This window comes from Melospiza georgiana, chromosome 5 (genome assembly GCF_028018845.1).
Source record: "Melospiza georgiana isolate bMelGeo1 chromosome 5, bMelGeo1.pri, whole genome shotgun sequence".
Lineage (NCBI taxonomy): Eukaryota > Metazoa > Chordata > Aves > Passeriformes > Passerellidae > Melospiza > Melospiza georgiana.
The window spans coordinates 31,620,744-31,645,783 of NC_080434.1; the positions used below are offsets into that span (position 1 = coordinate 31,620,744).

At 42.7% G+C, this 25,040-nt stretch overlaps 1 protein-coding gene across 2 annotated transcripts; it reads left to right on the forward strand.

Moving 5' to 3' along the window:
- Window positions 1-2,817: 2,817 nt before the first annotated feature.
- KLHL8 (kelch like family member 8) lies at window positions 2,818-25,040 on the forward strand. 2 transcript variants are annotated; one of them, XM_058024406.1, is made up of 10 exons: window positions 2,818-2,868; window positions 11,263-11,572; window positions 14,476-15,024; window positions 17,180-17,366; window positions 18,056-18,199; window positions 19,340-19,451; window positions 21,073-21,241; window positions 21,736-21,895; window positions 22,867-23,068; window positions 23,475-25,040. In XM_058024406.1, the coding sequence occupies exons 2-10, from the start codon at window positions 11,372-11,374 to the stop codon at window positions 23,596-23,598; spliced, it is 1,848 nt and encodes a 615-aa protein (XP_057880389.1). In that variant the 5' UTR covers window positions 2,818-2,868; window positions 11,263-11,371; the 3' UTR covers window positions 23,599-25,040. The 2 variants fall into 2 exon arrangements, with proteins under 2 accessions (XP_057880389.1, XP_057880390.1); XM_058024407.1 differs by lacking the exon at window positions 2,818-2,868 and adding an exon at window positions 4,468-4,563.

A 25,040-nucleotide genomic window follows, 5' to 3' on the forward strand; every position in this document is an offset into this window, starting at 1 on the left:
GCTATATAAGTTGTATCTTTTTATTTTCTTTTGAGAATTGTTACTATCAGGGAATAACAATATTTTAAAATTTGTTGCCTTTAGAGCAGGAAGACAAACTACTGAAGTTTTAGAGGTCTCTACAATTGCTAATCCAAAAAGCTTCTACAATTTTAAACTCAAGGCTTTAAGAGAATCCAGACAAATACTTATTTTACATTTACTAAGAGAACAGAGGTAAAGCATTTACCAGAACAGTCACAATAGATCACCAGAAATTCAGCCTCAAAGTCGGCTGACATCCAGGAAAATGTAACCTATTTCTGTCACCAGGGATTATATCTTGCCCCTATAAAGCACTGCTTGTGAGGAGTTAGTAGATGTATATATCTGAATGTATGTGTGAGCAGGAGCAGCACTATGCCAAGCACCACAATGGCAGTAAAACCAAACAATGGCACCTTTGTGGGTCGAAGGCCTGATCAAACTATGATTTAAGTCAATCAGAGCCTTTTTGGTGGTTTCCACGAGCATTGGATGAGAGACACAATATATTAGAAGCAGTATCACTAACTCTCAAAGCCAGAAATAAGAGCACAAAGTTCCTCATTTAGAACAGCAGTCTGCCCACTGATGACTTCTACCTTTTCACAGACCTTGCTTCAATCCCCAACACTTGTCTGAGAAAGCTGGAAGATAATATTTCCTCCCTTGGCACTTCTTAGGTGTCAGACTTTCATCTTGAAGACAACCAGTCTGGGGAAGTAAAGCAGCTGCCAGGCTGGGCACTGTGTATGATGGGTGTATGATGTAGAAACTCTGAGGCCAATAGGGAATATAAGCGTACACTGTGATAGAAGGGGAGGAGAAATCTGCAAAACACAAGTCTGTACAGGTCATTTTGTCTGATTCCAGCCTTCTGGAAACTCTACCTGGACAGCAACATCTCTGCCACATACATCCAGGTTAGTACCTTTCAAAAACATGGATGAACTTAAGGAGGATTGCTTGAGATTTTTATGTTCAGGAAAAAAACAAGCAAAAAAACAACCAAACAAACCAGAAAAAATACATCGCTGAACAGGAATTGTCTGAGATTTATGCAAAACCTAAATGTGCTGGCTTGATCACAACTAGTGCAATTTTTTGATAAACACGTCACATAATCAATTCAGCTGTTTGCCACTGAATTTTCACTGCCTCTGGCCTTTATGGAATAAAAGGCACAGGGGTGTGGAATAACAACCCAAACCCATCAGATATATTTGAGATAATAACAATGATCCCCATATTTTCAGGGACAGAGTTCTGTCTCTTTGTCAAACAGACCACCTCAAACAGAAGTGTTATTTAGTTGGACATTTTTGCCTTTAAAGATTCCTAAATAGACGTGCATCTCCTCCTAAAAACGGTATATGTGCTCTCTGTGTGGAACTGCAAAGCTCCAGCAACTCATTCTCAGATAAATAGGGATTTATAAAACACCTTCCTGCCTTTCAGCAGAATTGTGTTGGATTCAGGAAAAAAGGAAATCCTAGAATTATTATGCACATTTGGCATCCAGTGGGAGTCCAGCTTTCAGCTCTGCAGTATGGAATTGGGAAATCTATTGGGCTCTTAATCCATGGGGCTGGAGGTGACTGGCATTTTCACTTGGCAAGCTGTGCTTGCTTCTATGCAAGGAAGACTCCACACTCCCCAGGGCATCTATTTCTTTCTTAAGGTCTTTCTTTGGTTCTAACAGCCTGCAAAATTTTCCTGGCCAATTCTTTTAAAGTTCTGAAGTCAAGCTTTGACCAAATGGGACCAAGGTTTACACTTATTACTCCACAGGCAGAGAAAGATACTACTAACAAAGAGACTAAATCAAACCAGGGGAAAAGTGTGTATTGGCGAAATGTATTCCTGTACTGGAGGGGCTGTATGTATCTCTCTGCATGATATGTATATAGGTATAGATATATAGATATAGATATAATATACACTTGTAGAGACCAGAGCTGGTGGACAGGTGGAAGAGGAAGGAGCTACTACAGCCTTTCCTTCTCTGTATAACATCCTTCTCTCACTGGACTCATGGAGAGCAGTTCCTTCAAAATCTGAAGCAGGATCACTCTGATCTTTTTATTAAAGAATCAAAGAATCACACAACATGCTGATGTGGAAGGGACCCACAAGGATCATTGAGTCCAAATCCTGGCCCTGCACAGGACATCACCAAGAGTCACACCCTGCGCCTTACAGCATTGTCCAAATGCTTCTTGGAACTCTGTCGGGCTTGGTGCTGTGACCAGTTTTCTGGGGAGCCTGTTTCAGTGCCCAAACACCCTGTGGGTGGTTGACCAACCACCCCTTTTCCTGATATCCAACCTAAACCTCCCCTGACACAGCTTCAGGCTGTTTCCTCGGGTCCTGTCACTGGTCAGGAGAGTGAAGAGCTCAGTGTATGCCCCCTCGCTTCTCTTCCCGAGGAAGCTGTAACTGCAATGGGATCTCTCCTCAGTTTCCTCTTTTCCAGGCTGAACAGATCAAGTGACCTCAGCCACTCCTCACGGCTTCCCCTCAAGAAGGGGGTAGATTATTCCGGTGGAGATTGCACTAACTGGAGGGACAGGGACATGGTATTTCTCAGGAGCTGCTCTGCCTGTTTCTGTTTCCCGCTGAAGGGCAACCCTTTTTTGCGCCAAGAGCCGGGAAAGTCTATTCGCCACACACCCCACCGAGCGAACAGACAGAACAGCCTTCCCCCGCGAATCTGAGGGGGCGGGAGCGCGGGAAGCGCCGCCAGGCTCCGGCCTTGCCCCCGCCCCTCGACGCATGCGCACGGGGCGCCCCCTGGCGGGCGGCGGGCGCTCCGCCGGACCCGCCGCGGCGGCAGGGGCAGCGCAGGTGAGCGGGGCGGGCACCGGGCGGGTACCGCGGGGCTCACCCCGGCTCTCACCGCACGCCTCCCCTTCCCCCGCACCCGGAGGGCTCCATCCCACCCCGCATCCTTTCCCCGCCGTCCCACGTCGTCGTACCGCGCTCGTACCGCCATGGCGGCTCCCCCGCCCTTATGTAACGCGCCCCCTGCCCTCAGGTTCCTCTCAGTGTCCCGGGAGCGGGCTCGGCGTGGCGGGCGGTGCCGCGGTCTCCCCCTCCTCGCAGCAGCGCCGAGGGCTCCGGCCCCCGGGGCACCCCCGCTAGGGCGGGACGGCCCGGAGCCGTTCCCGGGAGGGCCGCGGGACCGGCCCGGCTTCGTCCTCGCCCACGGGCATCGCCGCGATCGGGGCCAGGGAGCTGGAGCGAGCGCCGGTGTGCGGGGAATTAAGGTGGAATCGGTGCAAATGGTTACGAGGGCGGGACTGTGCTTGGAGAGTCCAGAGGCAGCGCCGTGGCCGGGCTCGGCATCAGGGGACTTGTGCTGCGGGGGCATTCACAGAGAGAGCCCCGGCAGCCGTACCGTCCGAGAAGGAGATAAATTAAAGGAGTTAATTAAAAATTAACTGAGCCGGGATTCCCCGCGTTTCAGGCTGCTCCATGTGGAGACTGCAGCCAAAGGTAGTGCCTTAGACAGCCCACAATTGGCATTTTGTAAAGGATAAAGAGTAGTCACTTAGCTTAACCCTCAACAAATATTTTTGTTTAAAAAAAACCAAAAAAACAAACCAGCAAGAAATTGCCGATTGTTACTGGGGAAGGCCTCAGGAGTTCCTAGCTTCTCCTTCTTTCTCAAATAAATAAGAATTTAAGATGTCACAGCTCCCCCGGCCCTTGGAACTGCCTGCTGCTTGACTTCCTCCTTTGGTAAGTTCCCCTTTTCCATCTGCACTCAAAGACAATTGCTTACTGGCCACTGGGAAGTGTATCTGTGTTTCCTCCTGTGCCTTAGTCATTCCTGTGTGACCTACACTTGTCAGAGTTACAAAACTCAGAGAAACCCGGCTTTCTGCAATGTTTGCAAAGGCTTCTGCAAGGATAATCTAGAAACAAATCACACTTTGGAGAAGTACCACAACAAGTAAAATAGCTCATCAAGTGCTGTCAGATTAAAACCACAACAGACGTGTCTCATATGTCTTTGCTGGAGGTGGAGGTTAAGTTGCAAAAGGTTCAGCCACCTTCAAGCAATGTAGTTTGAGGTTTTTGAGTTAGTTTGGGCTGAGTCCCCTGTAATCTGTGCGAACTCTTGTGCTGTGAAAGAAGTGTGACTGCATTGTTACCTGGCAAGGTTGTGCATGGGGTTTCTGTGCAGTGTGCTCATAACCTTATTTATTTTTTTAATTGTTAGTGGAATGCCAGTAGCCTGGCATCCAGTTTTCTAGTTGGCTGTTTATTTGTAAAGGCAAATGTAATCAGTGTGGTCACACAAAGACAGGATCCTTGTGTAATGGCTGCCAGTAATTTGATGCAAGGCAGCGCAGCACCACCTTAGCCAGTGCTTTAGTTCTTCCCCAGCATGTTTCACCAAACAGATTTTTGTAATAATAATTTCCTACAATGGTTGCAGCATCTTGGGTTGTGAAGCTGTTTGTCTTGTATTACCTCTGCCACCTCTGGATTTCAGATTTGGAAGGAGCCTTGCAGCTCTGGGACAAAAGGAAGGTAACACTGCTTTATGGTTTGAGCTGTTTATCTTGTGAATCTCAGCTCTAAATGAGAGCATGTGATGGTGGTTGGCAGCTGAGGCAGAGAGTCCTGGGAGGAAGGGACTGGTGTGTGCATGGGAAGTATTGTTTGGCTACATTTCTGGAATGCTCTAGTGGATACCATGCCTTGATTTACATGTTGAGGATAAAGTTGAAACATTAAAATCAAAAATCACAGACAAAGATTCTGGCTAGTTAAAGTTAGAAAGTTTATTATGCTGGGCAGGTGACATGGATGGGATCATCCCTGAAATGTGTGACCGCATCACACAACGAATTTTGCCTTCTGTTTATTTCCCAGAATAATACATATGCATAACCCCAGCACCTCCCATCCCCACTTTGTATTAAAATGAGGTTATTAGTGCTTCATGTGTGTGCACTTCTTCTCTTGAAGAATGGTCAGTGGTCCCAAGGATGAAGGCCAGAAGGTCTTCATCAGGTCTCTGTGGCCCTCTGGCATGATCCAAGGGCCCTGCTTCGTGATGGATTAACACAGAGTCCAGGTGCTGGGCATTGTTCTACTGGTTTCAGTATGTTCCATAATGGTTCGCTTGCTCCACTTCCTTCTGTAAATAAGCTCTAATAATTACCTTTAGCTTAAGCATCTAATAATCATTGACTTATCGTTAGTGTATCTAACTTCAGTATGAATTGGTTCTAACCCTCCGCTAGAATCTTAAATTTTTAAAATCATAATTCAAAGGAAGCTGCCAAATGACTTAGAAATAATTTTACTCTCTGTTAATGGGAGAACGGGAATGGCTGAACTAAATGCTGCTGTGGAGACTATTAAACTATTTTAATACGGTCTATCATAGTGCCTCCCCTTGGTAAGGGACTGTTGTGTTCTTGTGAATGCAGTAGGCTAGTTAAGTTTTGTATCTATCCATCAGCACTTCACTGTGCTCCCATTGCACTGATTTTCAGTGGTTTTTATTTTGTGGTCTACTTTTCAGGCCTTCCAAAATTTACATTGTGTAAATAATCCTTGCCTTAGTTACCCCTGTATCTGCAAAGCAGAGTCCTGCTTTGCTGTTTTGTGACTTGTGAGCGATTTTGCTGATTGTTCACAAGTAAAAGTGAAGCATAAATAAATCATGGCATATGAGGGTTTTGTTTGTTTTTTTATGATGCAAAACTGAACAAAATTGTCAACCTGTCATTCTATAAATCCCCAGAGACAGGTGGCCTTTCTGGTGTTTCATGGAAGCTGGGATTAAACCTCAGGAGAACTTCACTGAGCACTGAATCAAAGCGAGCTGGGAAGAAGCTGTCTCAAAACAGCATGAAGAGACTGCCAGGAAGAATTATTTCCAAAATAAATTTTATCTATGTTTTTCATGCTATACAAAACACCTTTTTTGTTGCATTTTTTCCAAGGAAGGGCAGTCCTCATTCACAGCTTGTGTGTCTGCAGCACTGATGGGATTTTCATTATACAAACTTATGAGAGATGGTGCTAGCTGTATCCATTTCACTGTTGCTGACCAGTCTGTGTGAAACAAAAGTAAAACAAAACAATAATATCACTTTTTGCTGCAAAGAACCTTTGAAATGCTGAAAGGATTTAGAAACTGTAAATTAGTGTTGTCTGAGAAACTTTTCTGTGTGTTTCTACAAAAGCAATCCTGGTGGTTTTAAAGAAGCTAAACCAGTTAGATGGGTGGTTTCTGACTTGTTTTTCCTTTCTTAAATAACTTTCTGCTGAAAAGTGCAGTAGGCTTAGGGTTGTAATACAGTGTGTAATTTGAATGTTCCCATGTTTTCCAGCCTTGTCTAATTTGACCTAATTAGTGTGGGCATCTGAACAGTTTTGCATAATGTTTCCACACCATCTTTAATAGATTTAAAGATGAGAATGGGAGAGAACCGAGGATTTTCTACACTATTTTATCATTATCAGCTTTTCCCCCTCCGTGTTCCTTCTCGATGGTGCAGCAGTGGCCAGCCTGGGCAGTGAAACAGCTGCGGGCACAGTCCCTGCCAAAGCTGCTGCTTGTCTGCAGTTTGCACTGCAGCTGCCTCCTGCCCTTCCCACCTCTCTCCCTCCCTAAAGGGTCTTCCTTAGCTCTGCCAGCTGTCCTCTCTCCAAACATTCAAGTTTTCTTAGCCCCAACACAAGACAACAACTCAAATTTCTCTGTTAGCTGGATTAAACTGGAGGAGATGTTGTTGCTGCCTCTGCTGTTCTGATTTTGTGGGCAGCAGTGAGAGCATTTCCTTACCCACAGAGACTCACCAGGCTCTATGTTAGACAAGTTAGTTTTACACAGCCACACATACAAAGGGAAATTTCTTTTTTCCTCCAATTAAAGTGCCTTTTTGGTTTTTGAGGGAGGCTCACCACCCTTCTTTGCACAGATGGTGATGTGATTTTAGTTCATCTTGCGGGTAAGTAGTCAAAATTACATACAGGATATTTGGGGAAACTTCATCTATATCTTTATTTTTCCTGCACTTCTGCCACCTTTTTTCCAGCTTCTGTACCACTGATCATAAGCACTGTTGGATTTACAGGAATCATAATACCTCTTATCTGAACACTGCCTAGTTTTTGTTACAGCAGCAGTCAAGGTTTTGCTTGTTTAATATCACTGAAGTACCTTCCTCCTGTGTGTCAGACAAAGAATAAGGATGATCCCTTCTTTCTGGGACACTGCCTCTGGAGGTGCTCCACAGGGGAAAGGAGGCCATGTACTCCGCTGTCTAGCTTGTGTGAGAAATAGCTACTCCCTTCTCCTGGTTTAGGAAGGTTTATCAAACCTTATCAAAAATACAACAAAAGACTGAATAGAGAAAAAAGGTTACGACGCCAGGAGCAAAAGATTTTCTCTGCCATGTGCTCAGCCCCCTCACAAGGGAGGTTTCCCCTTTTTAACCCTTTAACCCCTCTTGAAGTTCTGTCCATCAACCCCTTCTTCACTGTCCAGTGGTGAAGATCTCTTCCTCAAATCCTGATGGGAGGTCAGGTGTCACCATAGTGACAAGCCAGCCCTGCCAGATGTCCCAAATCCAGCTGTCCCTTGGTAACCACATGAGGGGGTAAAATATATCTATAAATCTATAAAACTTTTTAACCTGTATACATGATATTTGTCCATTAATTGTGAGAGTCAGTCATTGCATTACTCATCTATCACAATTGGCTCGTCCACCAGGGTTCCTGGGATTTAATTTCATAATGGGGGAAAACAGAGTGATGTTATTCCTGTCCTATCACTGCCTAATGTTTTAATTTCTTTTTGCTTCAAAATGGAGGTATTTTATCTCTACTGAACACAATTACTCAATGTGACTTGAAAAGTTTTACATTTCAGTTTAAGATTTAGCTAGAATGTCTGAATCAAAATCATGTCACTTTCAGATGTTACTGAATTCAGATGTTATCTGAATTAGAGCAGTTGTAAGATAGCTTTTTGTGCTCTGATCTCCCATCCTTTCTTGCTTTTATAAGTTTGAGGAACAGCTAGGAGGAGATCCTCAGTCCCTTGCCTGAGGGCCAGCCTTTGGGGTCAGACTTTGGGGTCTGGAACAGCTTGAGAATAGCAGACATCATCAGTACTCCTAAATATTTAACTTGAACAAGGAAATTGCTGACTGGCTCTCAGCAAATGATGGTGAGCTGTAAAGATGTGTGGGATTTGCTTGTTTTGTTTGTTTTTCTTTTTTATTCAGACAGCTACTTCTTCATGGAAAGTGTCAAGTAGCTGTTCACAAGGATTGATAGATGATGTTATGAATGAGGCACTTACTTTAGTTCCCTTGGAGTCAGTCACTTGCTGTGATGGTCACTTATGCCCTTAATGTCATCAAAATATGTATACAGAAGACTTAATTGTCAGGGTGAAAAAGGGGACGTTGTTTAGAAGTTCTGAATGGCCAAGACAGCGTTTTGTTCTAGAAAGGAAAGACTCTCTGTGTGTGTGTGTGGCATTCACCCAGGGTGAAACTAACCTCAAGTAGTTGGATGTTATTGTTGAATTACTGTTGGTTTGGGGAGTAAATCTGTAAAAGCTCGTCTCTTAGTTTGTGGAGTTGAAATATACTAACCTTCATAATTTTGGTGCGATTTTCAGATTTTCAGAATTTAGTATCTTGAGTCAAGTGCTACTAAAATTAATTTCTTTTTTATTTGAAATCTGAGAACAGAAAAGGCTTATGGCTAAAGATGAGCCCAAGCCAGTATTTTCTTTCAAATGAAGTATGGCTACAGCTGGTACTTTCCATAGCAGAGATTTGTTTAAACACTCAAATTGTGAGCTTCTGTAATTAAGACCAGTGGAAGATTTGGGGACAGATGTCTAAAAAGATTTGCATGACCTAGGTGTATGACAGAAACAAGATGCTGAATTGGTGACTTGGGGGACGAATAAAAATCTACCTGCCACCAAGTCTCATCAGAAAAAAGCTGCAGTATCTCAGTCAATTGCTGTCTGAACATTTCTGAAGGTTATATTACACTTGTTAATTTTTAACATGTTGCAGAAACTTCTTTTTACCTGAGGAACAGTAACTGACTTGTTCTCATGCTCCCATACACACATTTGATATCATAATACTGGGCACTCTCTCATAGACGTGATTTTCTTATCTATGGCTGTGTGCCTGAGTAAAGCCATTGGTTTCCTCTAGGGTAATTTCTAGTTTCTTCCCCTATGATATCAAGTGGGTACTTAGTATGTATCAAATATATAAATCCAAGTATGCACTGAAGTTCTTTTCTTACAGGCAAGAGCTCAGAGCATCTCCAAGACCTTTTTTTGCTATGAGCATGAGATATGGATGAAGAGCATTGCTTAAAATCAGTTATGTCTGGCTTTTGTACTATTGCTTAGTTCATTTGTAGCACAAAAAATTCACCCCAACAGCACTGTTTTTTTTCTTAAGGCTCATGGGTTTTATGTTGGTGTTTACAGTGGCATATCCAGAATAGGTGAAATGTGCACATCAGCCTTTTTTACCTTGAGACACAGAACAGGTGAAAAAAGTCTGCATGCAGCTGCAGTTAAAGCAGGAAGGTAAATGTAGCATTTATGTCAGATGGAAAAACCTCATGGCTTGGGAGCTGTGAACTCTCATTTAGCAGTCTGGCAGTTCTGTCTGAAAGCAGTGTCTTCAGTCGCTGTAGCAATGGTTGGATGTGAGTGAGCAGGGAGTGGTGAAGCAAAAGTGTCCATCAAAGACCAAAATGAGTTCCCTACAAGTGTTGGCTAGAGGTGCTGTATTTTACCTACATTATAGTGTTGAATGAATAATGATGCCTTTCAGCATCTCTGTACAGCATTTCAACGTCAGTCTTTTCCCTCTTGTTTGTTTGTGTTAATTCTTATAACCTCAGGAGATTGTGTCTGAACCTCTGTGTCAGCTTCAGATCTCAGTGCTGTGGTGAGCTCTTTGAAGGGCATTTTAAACATGAGTACCAGTTATGGAGAATTAATTTGAGAACCAAAATATCACAATGAACTAGAAAAATGCCTTAGTAATTTGTCAAATCTGGTATAATGAAGCTAAGTTTTCAGCAGAAAAAAGTATTCGTTGCTATGAAATGTGTAAAGATCCCATGACCAATAATATCTTTGAGCTAATTTGTAGTTTTGGAAGAAGTAAGGTCTTTCTCTTAAATATCTTTTAAAGGAAGAATACTTACCTCACTTAAAGCACCACAGGCAAATATTGCATGTTTGATCTCACTTGAACCTGCCTGGCCCAGTGCAGCCACCAGCTCTGTCCCCACACAGGATGCTGCTAGCAGCGACCCTGTGACCTACAGCAGGAGCAAGTGCAGTTGCCTCAGGTCACTTCCTGCCTTTTCCCCAGTACTGATGCATGAAGAGCTATAAATTTAGTAAGAGACATGGACACTTCCAAAATCTCCCAAAGGAAAATCAGTTCTGCTCCCAGACATGTGACTTAATTTTTTATTGCAGAAGAATTTTTTGTTCATTTGGCCAGTCCACATCCTCCAACACCAGAGTCCATGAGCAGAAATCCCTGAATTATAGCAGTCAGCTCTTAGCATAGAATGAAGAATGAATGCATCATAAATTACTAGAAAGCCATGAAACCAAAGGTGGTCAGTGTAAGAGGATCATGCTTCTCAGTATACTGTGGAGAACCTTCCAGCACTTAAAGGTGGCTTATGAAAGACAGGGAGAGTTACTTTTTACACCGGCAGGTGGTCATAGGACAAATGGGAACAGTTCCAATGAAAAGAGGAGAGATTTAGATTAGACGTTAGGCAGAAGTTCTTGCTGTGAGGGTGGTGAGACAATGGAAAATGTTTCCAAAAGCACTGCAGATACCCCATCCCTGAAGGGTTCAAGGCCAGGGTGGATGGGGCTCTGAGCAACCTGGTCTAATGGAAGGTTGGAACTGTATAATCTTTTAAGTTCCTTTCATGAACCCAAATGAACCCAAATTGTATGATTCTGTGGTACGTATTTACCTTTTTTTTTCATGTCTTTATCAAGAAGTGTGGACAACAAGTTCATAAATAATGGCTTTTCCTAAAGGTGCCTACATAGGATTCTTAACTGTGGGTCTCTTTTGTGGTCCCTTCACCTCTAACCTTCCCCAAGATCATAGGTGGTATAATAATGTAATTGAAGTGTTACGTACTAGCATTACCTAATGTCTCATTTTCTTTTTTTAGGTGTGTTTTTGAACAGGAAGATGAACAGAACTGAATTTTAGGACCCAACTCCTGATGAGCTGGACTTTATCTTGGCAGGAGTTTTTGGAGACTGATGCAGTGACAGCCAATGGCTTCAGAATCCATGGTTCCTGAGCAGTCAAAACAACAGCTGATAAAGGGGAAAAGGCGGCAGCAGCAGCAGCAAACTCAGCCTTCCATCAGTGATGAGGATGTCTTCGTGTTTGAGGCCAACGAGGCTTGGAAGGATTTTCACAGCTCTCTTCTTCACTTCTTTGAAGCTGGAGAGCTCTGTGATGTTACACTAAAGGTGATACTTGCCACATATCCTTTGCATGTATCGGTCTGAAGATTCAGCTGCAGATAAGCGTGTTGGGAGTTGGCTGTGAATATTGGCAAGGGTGGGGAAACCACAGAATACCTCTTGAATCTGAGACATTTCTAGAGATTCTAGAGGTTTTCTCCTTATTTAGGAAGTTTACAGCTGAAATGAAAACACCTAAAATATTGATAATCTGAGAGTGGAAGTACATGACTTTGAGTTTATCCAACTTGCCTTCTCAGAAGTTCCCACAGTTGGTCGCTATTTACTGTGCAGTTCCAGCCACTTGTAGCCTCTTTCTTCTCAATATACTTTCATCCCCAGTTTTAGCTCCATGTCTGCATTTTGTGTTATTTTGCTAGATTCTTCTCAGCAAACAGGATTTCTGGAACAAATCTAACTTCTATCATTCTTCAAAGAAAGAAGGAAAAAAAAACCCAGATGGTTGTGTTCTGCAGCTGATCAAAGAGTAAAGAAAGAGAGGGGATGAAGCAAATTTTATGATTCTTTCATAGCATTGCTTTAAGGCATTATTTGTAACACAGCTGTATATTACTTATATCTTGATTACAATAAACTTGTATTTAGCATACATAGAAGTGGGTGCCAGCACCTTTGAATATTGAGTATTGCTTAGCTAAACAACTTACTCGTTCAAGATAATTATTTAAGGAATGAAGCACAGTTCCTAAACCAAGAACAAATGACAGATGCCTTTAGGAGAAGTTGTTAGCCTGCTACTTAGACTGTTAGATATGAACAGGGATAATCTTTGACAGATGCTTGTCCCTGGTGTTACCAACCCTCCTCATCCCTTTTCTTGTTGATCTCATTCTTACCTTCCTTCTGTTCCACCTACCCTTGCAAAAAAAAAAGGCAGAAAGTCTTATTTTATAAGTATAGTTCAATGTATATTCCTGCTATGGAAACTTGCCTTGGAAAAAACACTTTACAGGAGCTGCAGTTTAACTTTCCCTAAGTTAGGCTTGTATTAATGTTCACCTGTATGATCTGTGTGGAGCTATTTTGGTAACTTAAGAATGTTGGATGACATGACTTGGCTTCCAGTGAAGGCCAGAGCAACCTGTGGACATTCATCTTACTGTATGGCTTCCCAAATGAGGGATTTCCAAGTAACTGTGACCTATGCACTTGAATTAGAATTTTCAGGGGGGCACAGTTTTTCTTCCCGTAGTGCTCAGGTCTCACTCATGTTGTAAGAATCATCAGATCTCTACTGAACTTTCTGCTTTTGTGTGTGACCTGAGTTAGTGAGCAATTCTAGCGTTGCTTTTGTCAGACCAATTATTGTTTTAACTGCTGCTCTTAAAATATGATAGTAACTGGAGTATCTGATTTCCAGATAGCAAGAACATGCTATATAAGGTCTCCCTGCCCATGGCAGGGGGTAGAATGAGATAACCTTTAAGGTCTCTTCCAACCCAAACCATTCTGTAATTTAAAATTAAGCAGATTTGGGTAACATAGTAAAGCCACTGAATTCAAAAGAGAGGTTTAGAGAGTGGAACGATGGGCAGAATTAAAGTGTCTGAAGGTAAGAATGGCCTCAGACCTTTCCCTGGTACAGCAGACCACAAGTAGCATCTTTCTGTATCAATGTGGTAGTTAGTTGGAGTGCTGATGGTGTAACAGTGATAAGCTGTGAGAGCACTCAGGAAGACTCCCTCTGCTCCAAAAGTTAAATTCTGGAATTTCACCTACTCTCCTGCTGCTGTCATATGAACAGTCTTAGAAGGCTGTTAGAAGGTGAAGAGTGGCAGATTAATACCATCTGCTTTTCTCCTGGTGGTTTGCTTTTTGTTCATTTGGTCGGTCTGAATTGTTCTTTCTGGGATGATCTCACACTGAAGAATCCATCTTTTCCTCTTTTTTAATCTGCATACTCTTTCTTGTGTGTTTGCTTTCTGTAGTCAGCTCACTACTCACCAGGTAGGTTACACTTGTGTTGATCATACTCTTTAAAAAGGTAAGAGCAAGTGAGCATTGAATCACAGCTAGAAAAAAACCAAAATATCCTTTATAATTTAGTATCTTTTCTCAAATGCACAACAGCTCTCTGTAATGCCTTCATCTGAAAGTGAACATGAAATTTGAGTCTGTCAGGGAAACTGGTTGCTTATGTTAGCCAGGTATCCCTTTATGTTAGTGCAGAGTGACAAAGAAAGCACTCCTGGAACACATATATTCTTTTCAATACTTAGATTATTTTTTAATGTAGTGGAATTATAGAATTTTGTACACAAACAGCTTATTTTACATTTTCTGATCAGAATTTTGAGAAATACCTTTTCTTTATGGGGAGTACACTGTCTTTTGTGGGTAAGCATTCTAAAAATATTGAAGTGATTGGTAACTTGTAATCAGCCCTGAAATAGCTGTTATTCCATGCTATTCCTGTGTTTTTACATGAATTTGCTTCTATAAACATCAGTTCTTCAACAGTAGTTGAAGTCCAGAAGTCCAGAAATCTAAATTTAGTAGTCTAAAAATGTCCCTTTCTAATTTGACCCCCTTAAAGTCTCTAAGTACATATAAAATAAGTATCTAGCAGTCTCCTCCTGTCCCCAAGATGCATCTAGAATATTTCTAAGGATATTTCATGAGGCTTTTAAAGGAAGGCAAGTTCGGTGCATCACTGCTATTGCTTACCTGTGTTACTGCTTTGCTCTGCTGTCATGGCCAAGCTACAGCTTAGAATTTCTTGGGATACTTGGATGTAATGTCAGAAATACAGCACAAATTGGGTTAATTTGAGTGGACAAAATACATAGAGTCCAGAATTCTTATTTCAGTTTCACTGTTCCTGCTTTCACAGCCAAAACTGACGTTCCAGTAAGGCATTGAGGGTTTTTTGTTCTTTTCTCTTTCAGGTTGGTTCAAAGCTAATCTCCTGCCACAAACTGGTGCTGGCTTGTGTTATCCCGTACTTCCGAGCCATGTTTCTTTCGGAAATGGCTGAAGCCAAGCAGAAGCTGATTGAGATCAGGGACTTTGACGGCGATGCCATCGAGGACCTGGTGAAGTTCGCGTACTCCTCGCGGCTCACGCTGACGGTGGACAACGTGCAGCCCCTGCTGTACGCCGCCTGCATCCTGCAGGTAGAGCTGGTGGCCAAGGCCTGCTGTGAGTACATGAAGCTGCACTTCCACCCCTCCAACTGCCTGGCAGTCAGGGCGTTTGCCGAGAGCCACAACCGTGTCGACCTAATGAACATGGCCGATCAGTTTGCTTGTGAACATTTCACAGAAGTGATGGAGTGCGAGGACTTTGTGAGTGTGTCACCACAGCACCTCCATAAACTCCTGTCCTCCAGTGACCTGAATATTGAAAATGAAAAGCAAGTTTACAGTGCTGCTATCAAGTGGCTGCTGGCCAATCCACAGCATCATGCTACGTGGCTGGATGAGATCCTTGCACAGGTAGGGCAGACCGAGGCACCAAGTCCCTGTCTCATCACTGGTTTAGTTGTGTAATCACCTTTTTGTACGTGGGTACATCTCAAGGTGAAAAATGCTCTTAGGTTTTGGTGCCTTGTCCGGTATTCAGGGTTGGGAATTGACAGTGGAAGCGAGTTAGAGTTCTTGAATACAGGAGGGAAGTGATATTCTCCTGTTTCTGTAGGGAGAAGAGTACTCAGTTTATGCTCATGGCTGGGAGGTGGGGAACCAACAAAAAGCTACATCTGTGGTTGAGCAGAAATGTTTTATACTGACACAAAACTGAGAGAATATAAATCCATCACTTCACTTGGCTTGCCACTCCTACAGCCTGATATGCTCGCTGTCCTTGCTGTTATGTATTTGTACTTAAGAAAGGAGGCAAAGCTGTTGCACTTTCTTACATGGCTGGGAAAGGAAACTAAGAGAGATGTGTCACATCAAGTTGTGTCACAGTATTTGAGACAGATGTGGGGAGCCTGCACTGGGAAGAATTTGCATACCATGTGCTGCAAAACATTCCATGTGTCTCAGCAGGTAGGATTGGCTGGGCAGTTTTAGTTGTCACTGAACTCTAACTTGATTATTTTGCATTTGGCTGAATTGATAATATTGGCATTATGTGAGTAATGAGAGGTCCCCTGAGATGCTGCTGTCATTGTCTTCATGAATCATTTTTCACATTTCCTAGGAAAAGATCACAATGGTCTATTAGCTGTCTTCCAAAAACCTTCAGTTTCATCTAGACTAGCATGAGATTTTTGGTACAAAACCCCCTTCTTTATTATGCTATACTTAAACTTACAGGCAATATAATTAAAGGTTTTTTAACAGAAATTTATATTTATTGCCCACTTATGCTAGCAGATGAGATTAACAGTTTTATTCTGTTGATGGAAAGCAGAGACTAGATTCAAGCAAAGAAAAAGTAAACCCCTTCTTGTAAATATGGGCTGTTTGCCAGAGCATATGGAGACATTGGTTGACTTGGACATTACTGCCAGCAGAAGACATGCCTGGGCTTCTAGACAGTGATTATCTATGTCATATTCAGCCTTATGGGTTTCAGTGTTATAATGAGGTTCTGAATTTAACAGCCTGGAGTTCTTACCATGTTACTAACCTTAGGAGCCTGTCAGCAGGGCTACAGTGGTGCTTTAAAGTAGCCTCAAATAAGCTGGGCCAAAATAAAGGAAAAAGTGGGACTGAAAGCAAGGAGGTGAGGAAGAACGGGTAGAGACACATGCTTGCTTCAAGACAAAGATTCTTGTCAGTGCTATAACAGCCCCATCCTGCTGCTCTGAGAAGCACTGGAGGTACTGGACATCTGCACCATTGCTGTTGAGCCAACTGAGAGCTGCTTGACAGTGTTGACTCCAAACCTTAGGAGGTCAGGTGGAGATTTGCTTCAGTTCCCCCCACTAACATCTGTCCCACCTTTGCCTCTGATTGTACTTTGTATTCTGCACTGTCTTAAAAAGAAGGATGAAAGGTTTGCTAAAATAAATGGCAGGAAGGATTTAGAGAAGGAAACAATTATTACTTTTTTAAAGTAATATTTATTACTCTCAATTATTACTCTCTCAATATTTACTACTTTTTTTAAGCGTGAAGTCTGCCAAGTCTGCCTTAAAGAAAGGTGTTACTGGACTAGCAATACCTCCTTTATAGACACTTAGTTCATGGTGACTGTTTCCTTTTTGACTTGCCACCCAAAGAAAATGAGCCATTTTCCAATGAACAAGCCCTCTTATACTGGCATGGCAGTGAGCTGAAGATTCATACCCAACAGCAGACTAATCTGACAGAGCCCGGGTAAAGCTGCAGGTGCTGCCTGCATCACACTGGGCGGGTGCAGGTGCAGCATGGGCAGCAGCTCGTCTCTTTCCTCAGCACAGCTGGGCCAAGGGACGCTTCTCCACTGTGCCTGAAATGCTAATGGTTGTAGCAAACATTATCACTAGAAAGAACTGTTCATATCACTGTTGTGTGGAGCAACTCTGAGAGCTGCTCTCCTTATTGAGAAGTGTGGGGCTGCCGACTGGCTCACTCCGGAGTTGCCGGCTGCTGCATGTGCAGCACTGCATGGTGACAGCAGCTCAGCCATGTTCTCCAACTGTGTTCATTTTTATGTCAGGTACGGCTGCCTCTCTTGCCCATTTCTTTCCTTATGGGTGTTGTGGCAAAGGAAGAGATTGTCAAGCAGAATCTAAAATGTAGGGATTTGCTGGATGAAGCAAGGAACTACCATCTTCACCTGAGCAGCAGGGCAGTGCCTGACTTTGAGTACTCCATTCGCACAACACCAAGGAAGCAGACTGCTGGTAATTAAATGTGTGTCTGGTTACCCAGTAGGGAGTGGTGTGGAGAAAAAGCAGCACATCTGTGCAGGTGTCTTGATATCAAAGCAGGTTTAGCTTGATATCGAGGGTTGTTAATGACTTAATGCAAAATTGGCAAAGCCATTATGTACCTCTTTGGTATTTCGGTAATGTGCTGCATTTTCCTTGCAGAACTTTAGCAGTCATTTTCTTTCTTTATCTGGATTAGCTCTATCTTTGTTAAAGCTAGAGCTGTTATGTATGTTATATGTATGTTATGACCAGGCAATCTTTTCAAAGCTGTACTGAAAACAGTGGACAGTAATCTTTTGGTGTTGAAGGTTGAGCTAACTTCTTTGGCTAACCAACACCAAAAGTGAGTGATGAATATTGACTGCAGATCATAATTTCTATATCATTATATTTAACAAACAATTTACCTCCTTAAGCCAAACCACAAAAAGCATATTTAAAATAGGCATTGTTTTTACAAGAGCATAGATAGCTAATTGCCATAGCGGTATGTCAAGCAAAAGCCAAAATCCAGTACCCAGTTATGAAGGGCAATGACTGTGCTCCTTGAAGTGAAATACAGCTTCCCCCAAACTACATAATTTCAGTTTGCTCTGCTGTACAATTGTTTTTGCCCATCCTCCTGCTAGTTCTCTGTAAGCCTGTTTTGTGTTCTCCAGGTGTGCTGTTCTGTGTCGGAGGCAGAGGTGGATCAGGTGACCCCTTCCGCAGCATTGAGTGTTACTCCATCAGTAAGAACAGCTGGTTCTTCGGCCCTGAAATGAACAGCCGGAGGAGGCATGTGGGTGTGATCTCTGTGGGAGGTCAGTAACCCTATTCAAGCAACCTCAGGCAAAAGGGACTTGTTTGCTCCTTTTGCAGAGTTGGTGCTTTTTACTAGCTGTACAAGAAGCAGACTAATTGTTTAATTGTTGAATAGTCTTCAGTTTAGTAAAGCTACTCCCCCTTTGAAAGAATGTTTGGTCCAGAGCCAATCTGAGACTGTGCTTATGGAAAAAACATTACTGGGAACTGACAGAGTAGGGCTGTTCAGACTTGGGAAGAGACCTTATTGTGGCCTTTCTGTACTTTACAGTCTTTTTAGTGGGGTTTCTTGTAATAGGACAAGAGGTAATGGTTTTAAACTAAGAGAGCGTAGATTTGAACTAGATATCAAGCAGAAGTTTTTTACAGTGAGGTTGGTGAAAACCTGGAACAGGTTGCCCAGAGAGGTGGTAAATGTCCCATCTCTGGAAGTGCTCAAGGTCAGACTGGATAGTGCTATAAGCAATCTGAAAATGAAAGTGTCCCTGCTCCTTGCAGAGGGGCTGGACTAGGTGACCTTTAAAGGTTCCTCCCAGCCCAACTGAGCTGTATATAGCTTCTGGCCTTAAATAGGTGATTTTTAAAATCCATTTATAAAGGAATTGCCTTACACAGCAGTTGCCCAGAATTTGCTAGTACTCATATTAGCTCCCTTCCTACTTAAATCCATCCTGGAAGGTTACTAAGACCAGGTAAGCTAGGTCTTCCAAGAGCAGACCTAGCTTTATTTTTGGGTCTCCATCTTCTGAAAACAGACCTGTGCAGTCCAGAGCAGCTTAGCACCAATAATGCAGCTTTCTCTTGTACTTAGCAGCCCCTCTGTTGCTGCAGCAGAACAGAGATAATTTTTCTTCATATAAAATCTGGAGAGACTGGTACATGTGTCCAAACTGATTCGACCTGCAGTACTTAAATTATGGGAAGGTTTTTTGTTTACATCATCTCAAGCTTTGTATAAAAGTTCTCATTGGAATAGATTCCTGGTTATAAATATAGCATATAAAACTCTGATACTGAAAACATTTTAAAACTTGAACCTTTATTTGACCTCTTGGTCTCCACATAGGCAGGGATATTATATAAATGAAACTGAGATGTTGCCAAGCAATGTCTGTTTTAAAAGATGTCTGTGTGTTCAGGTAAAGTCTACGCAGTAGGTGGACATGATGGAAATGAACACTTAGGAAGCATGGAAGTATTTGATCCTCTCACAAACAAGTGGATGATGAAGGCATCAATGAACACAAAGAGGTACATGTGTCCCACACTCCAAGTCCTAGTCTGTGGTGTACCATTTCTTGCTGATGCTGAAAAACATCCTGTCTGTCCTGCTTTTTTTTGGTGTTTCCAAACTGTTCCATTTCTAGGAATTTCTTTCCCCTATTTTGGAGCTTTATGCTATGAATGTATCACCCTTCTGTTCTTTTTTTGGAGGAGCTGGCTTCTGGACCAGGGACATCTTCTGCTCCAGCTGTGCTTACATTCTGGTGTCCAGGGCCTTTCTGCTGTGCCCAGTAAACAACTTGGAACTGATGAACTGGTTCTGTGCAGTTTTTGCTCTTTTTAGGAATGAGTGAGATAACTGCCAGCATAACATAAGAAGTGAAATACTGCACAGTGAAAATGAAAAAAGTTAAATACTACAGCAGGAAAAAAAGCTGCCTATGTTTTTCACACAAAAGGCCAGAAACATGCAATCTGAAAGTCAGACTTTGAGGACTGTTTTTTGTCTTGACATTTAAGTTTCTTATAAGGAGTTACTGGACTCACAGATCTGTATTTTTTTTCTGCTGTTATTGAAATCAGTGTCCCTAATTCTGCATTCTGTTGTGTTGTTTTTTGTTTTTCAAAGCATCACGTGCAAGTAGGAGTGAAATAATAAGTATGGCTTAAGTCTGAAAGCTATTTGTAGCTGTGACCTAGTTAAAGTAGAAGGCCCAGACTCCTAGAAGTGGCTTGCTCTACTTCTTCCATCCTGTCTCCACCCCAGGGCATAATCTCAGCAACAATCAGCCCTAGATTTCTGTGACATTTATTATTGAGTACCCAGGTAAATGAAAGGGCTGCTGTGCCTTGGCTACCTCCCAGCTCCACTCCTCCCATTCATGGAAGGCTTGGAATACTTAGTAGAGAAAAATGCCACCATGAAGTGGTGTCTGTGTTACCTGCTGAGGCAAAAGGTAAGGCCAGGATATTGCCACAGTGTTTGTTCTGTAGAAGGATTGTGCCTTCCTTGCTCCTGCCTCAGTATCTCTGAACCTTCCCTCTTTAATGAGACAACAGTGTTGTCAGTAACATGGTAGTTCACCTCACTTGGTGGTTGAAGCAGAAACTTAATGCTTTTATTCTAGACCTACTTTCAGTTTTATAATACTGATTGTAGTCTAATTGTTAGAAACAAATCTGACAACCATCTTAGCACTCAATTAAAAACCACCACAATGGAAGAAACCGCAATTAAATCTGGCTAGAGTTCAGCTATTTAATATCCAGCACAGGTTTGCCTTTTAATATGTATTAGTATCACCCCCAATCATTCTCAAATGGTAGCAGCCAGCTATAGCAACAAAGTTTAACCCAGAAGGTTTTGGTTCATCTTCAGATTTAATAAAATAGAGAAATCATATCTAAGACATTGCCATGTATCCAAATATGTGAGCAGAGGATTTGGCCTTAGAGTTGACCTTCAGTGAAAAGGACACCTGTGTGCAGCGGGCCAGCAACATGATTTTCTATAAATGTCACTTCTAAAATTTCCATTGCTCTTTTCCCCCTGGTTTGAAGCAGGTGCCGTTCATGCACCGTAGCAGTGGCTGTGTGGCTCCCTCTGGCTGAGGCCTTGCACTGAGGTGTTGCTGCTGTGCTTTCCTAGGAGAGGCATCGCCCTGGCGTCCCTGGGCGGCCCCATTTATGCCATTGGGGGCCTGGATGACAACACGTGCTTCGGCGACGTGGAGCGCTACGACATCGACTCGGACCGCTGGAGCACCGTGGCCTCCATGAACACTCCCCGCGGGGGCGTGGGCTCCGTGGCGCTGGTGGTGAGTCACTGCTGGGCAGCCCCGCTGCTTCTCAAAGCTGCATCACCAGGCAGAGCACAAGGTCTGAAACTAAATGCAGCTGGTGGGTGTGAGCACTTCTAGTCATCAAAATCCTGTGCAAAAAGTGAGCATACTTGAGATAATACAGCAAATTGAACTGTTTCAGCGGTTTTTGAGGTACTGGGAGGAGTACTGTTCTAATGATATGGATAGTGCTTCCTATCTCACTCAGCTGTCATGGTCATTATGTTTAAAGGTACCAAATGCATGCTCTACTTTAATCCCCCCATGCTCTGAAAAATAGCTGCAACACTACAAAACTGTTGCACTTCTTTCATTGGAAGAGATAGAATTTATGTTAGATAATTAAACCTGTTGTTGGAATTCTTAAATGAAATGAATATACCACATTTTCATATAATTTTAACACTGCTTATGAAAAGCTGAGTAAAGGCAACTACATCACAAATAATATTTGTACAACTGTTTTCCAGAACCATGTTTACGCCGTGGGTGGCAATGATGGTGTAGCATCTCTTTCCAGTGTGGAGAAATATGATCCCCACTTGGATAAGTGGATGGAAGTAAAAGAGATGGGTCAGCGAAGGGCTGGGAACGGTGTCAGTGAGCTCCACGGCTGCTTGTATGTTGTGGGTGAGTAGGGATGTGGCATTTTGTAGTGCTGCTGCTGCCAAGTGCTTGGCTTTGGAAGAGGCTGTTGTTGCTAGAGGAACTGGGAACAGATAGAGCTGACTGTACTTGGTGTTCTTGGGCAGGAGAAGAATGCAAGCACAACCAGGTCATGCTTAAACGAAGGTGCATTAGCAAGGAAATGGAAAGCAGCTCCTAACCCACATTTCAGGAGGCCTGATCTGTTCAGGACAGTAGATCTTTATTAGAAAATCCTCTCAAGACTCAGTATTCTTGAGTTTTCTTTTAGGAAATGATTCTTGAGTTCATGTGCTTTCAAACATAACTCCAGTTGTGATCTGAGTGTAGACAGCAGTAGCGTTTTTTGCACTTACTCCACAGCTTCTTGTCTTGTGTGCTGGCTTGTATTTACCTGGTTTCCTGAGAGAGGAAGATGCCAAGCAGGTGTGCCACAGTGATAGTTTAAAAAACTCTGACTTGTGTATTATTGTAAGTGCTTAAATAGAATTTGAACAAAATGCTTCTCTGACAGTTTCCCCAGCAAGAGGAATGCATCACTTAGTCTTATATGAAATTTTTTCTCCTACTCAAATATTTGCCAATGCTGTAATTTGAGAACACTGCTAGAGTGTGTTTTGCATAAAGTAAAATAAGTTTGAGACCATCCTTTTACTGGTGTTAGGTTTCTTTCACTTCCAATTGGGAAGCTGTTTCATTATAAATATGATGAATTCAGAGGGAAAAATAATAAAATTAGAATCCTTGCTACTTGAGTAGAAGAAAGTTATTGCTCAGCTGATGCTTGAGCAGTGAGAAGAGTGTGAGCTGTTGGATTAATTTCTGGGAGCTTGTAAAGTTCTGGTAAGGAGAGTGCTGGACAGGGCCCCCAAATGCTGAGAATGACCTGATGATGCCAGTTTTGGATATTCCCTGCACAGCAGTGCCAGAAGCTGACCTGTGGTGGTTGTTTGCAGGTGGGTTTGATGACAACTCGCCCCTGAGCTCGGTGGAGCGGTTTGACCCACGCTGTAACAAATGGGAATACGTGGCAGAGCTCACAACTCCAAGGGGTGGTGTTGGCATAGCAACACTGATGGGAAAAATTTTTGCAGTTGGAGGTCATAATGGCAACGTGTACCTGAATACAGTGGAAGCATTTGATCCCATAGTGAACAGGTAATTTCAAATGTTTTGTTTGTCCTAATAAGACAAGGAAATCTGCCTGTATGAAAACGTAGCAGTATAGAAGCAGTGTGCTGGAGGAGCCTTGCTGTTGTTTCCTGGTAATAACTGAGTCATATCCATGGCTATCAATGCAGGACTGCTGCTTATATCACATGGGCAGTCTTGCAAATATTTAAGCACCTCCTCCTCCTCCTCTGCTCCTCTCTAATCCTTGTTGTCGCCCTTTCATTCAATAACAATCTATATTCTTGTACTTGTTTCAGTCTGATTTTGCACTAAATGGGGTGCATTTTTGTGCAGAGTGAAGAGCTGGGCAGTGTAATAGAATTTCAGGCACAGAAAATACTTTCAGGTTGCTCAGAAAGGGCAGGAACTTACTTTTCTTTTTCCCCTGCAGGTGGGAGCTCGTGGGCTCGGTGTCGCACTGCAGGGCAGGGGCAGGCGTGGCCGTGTGCTCCTGTCTCAGCAGCCAGATCCGGGACGTGGGCCAGGGATCCAGCAACGTTGTGGATTGCATGTGAGCTCTGCCATCTCCTCCAAATTCCAAAGGAATGCTGCAAGGGAGGCACCACAGAGCTTCTAAACACTGTGTTTTGTATGGTAGGTTGAGGAATAAATCCAGTACATTTTCTTTGTGAAAATGGTATTTTCTGCAACTGTAAAGCTTTTGGTGGCTTTCCATCAGTAGTGATACAGAAAAGCCTGTGAAAACATGGAATAAAAGTGTGACCCACAAGAAGAAACCTGCCAAGAACTGCAATCATCCCATTTCTGAGAAGCTACAATTTCAAAATCATTTGAGGCAGCTGTTGCAAGGACTCAATATTGAGCTGTAAATCAGGCATGTGGTAAGGAGAGCAGCAGCAGCTACTGCTACATGTTCTCTGGAGGACATTTCATTTAACTTATTTTCTGGAATGGAGTCTTAAATGTTTCCCCGTTGTACAAGAGCTTTGTAACAGAAGGTGTCTCTAGTTTTAGAGGTAATGACATCTCTGATGTACCCTGAGATAATTGAGGCAGAGAAGTTCACTGCTTATCTCCTAAGGGAATGCTGGCACCAGTGGAAATTGCAGGGATTCTGTCTGAAAACAAAACTGTCTTTCAAAGTACTTTCTCAAATAATAAACTTATTAGAAAGCTGGAAAGATTCTTGACCTGAGTTTAGCCACTGGAATACTGCCATTCTCTAGTCTTCCATAAAATTGGTACTTACTACCCCCTTTCCAAAGGAGAGTTTCTGTTGTGGGGTCCTGAAGTAACCAGTATAATTTGTCCTATTTTGAGATGATAGTGTGTAAAAATGTAGGCTTCAGTGGTGTTTTGAATCACCATTTTTATAGAAAATGGAAATGCATAATAAAATTTGTGGTATTCTGTAAAACTTTTTAAGTGCAACACTGGAAGACTCGACTGATTTCAGTATCCAGTAGCAACTCTGGTAACATTTTTTTTTGAGTTACTTGCTCTTTTAAGGGAGCAGATAAATAACCTCAAAACCTTAAATGAATCAAAGAGAGTCAGCAAGAAAGATAATTAGGAATAAACCAGTATTTCCATCAAAAATTGAGATAGCAGCATAACGGCCCTGCATACAAAGATGTCTTGTTACACCATTACAAACCCTGAATCCCAAGTGAAGTCCTGCAGGAAAGACTGCAGATTCCTGTTCCTGCATCACCTTGAACAGACCAACAACTGACAATCCTTTGTGACCAAAGTTTCACAATTGCCAGGTTGTTCCAAATGCCCAGGGAGAGCAGCAAACTTCTCTGTATTCAGGACCTGGAGGAAGCAGGACAGCCAGAGTGAGGAGGCACAGTTGTGTTTTTCTGCTAAGTTACCATCATTTGGCTTTCCTGCCCAAAATTGCTTTGCACTTTGGTGTACTTTTTGCACCCAAAGGGAATGGTGCTGTAAATAATGAAATATTGCAATAAAACATTTTTACTTCAAAGCACCT

Excerpts from the sequence above, each read along its gene's own strand:
- KLHL8 (XM_058024406.1), top strand. The coding sequence starts at position 11,372 with ATGGCTTCAGAATCCATGGTTCCTGAGCAGTCAAAACAACAGCTGATA. Across the intron at positions 11,573-14,475 it reads TCTGTGATGTTACACTAAAG|GTTGGTTCAAAGCTAATCTC; the intron begins GTGATACTTGCC and ends TTTCTCTTTCAG. Across the intron at positions 21,242-21,735 it reads TGGGCTCCGTGGCGCTGGTG|AACCATGTTTACGCCGTGGG; the intron begins GTGAGTCACTGC and ends ACTGTTTTCCAG.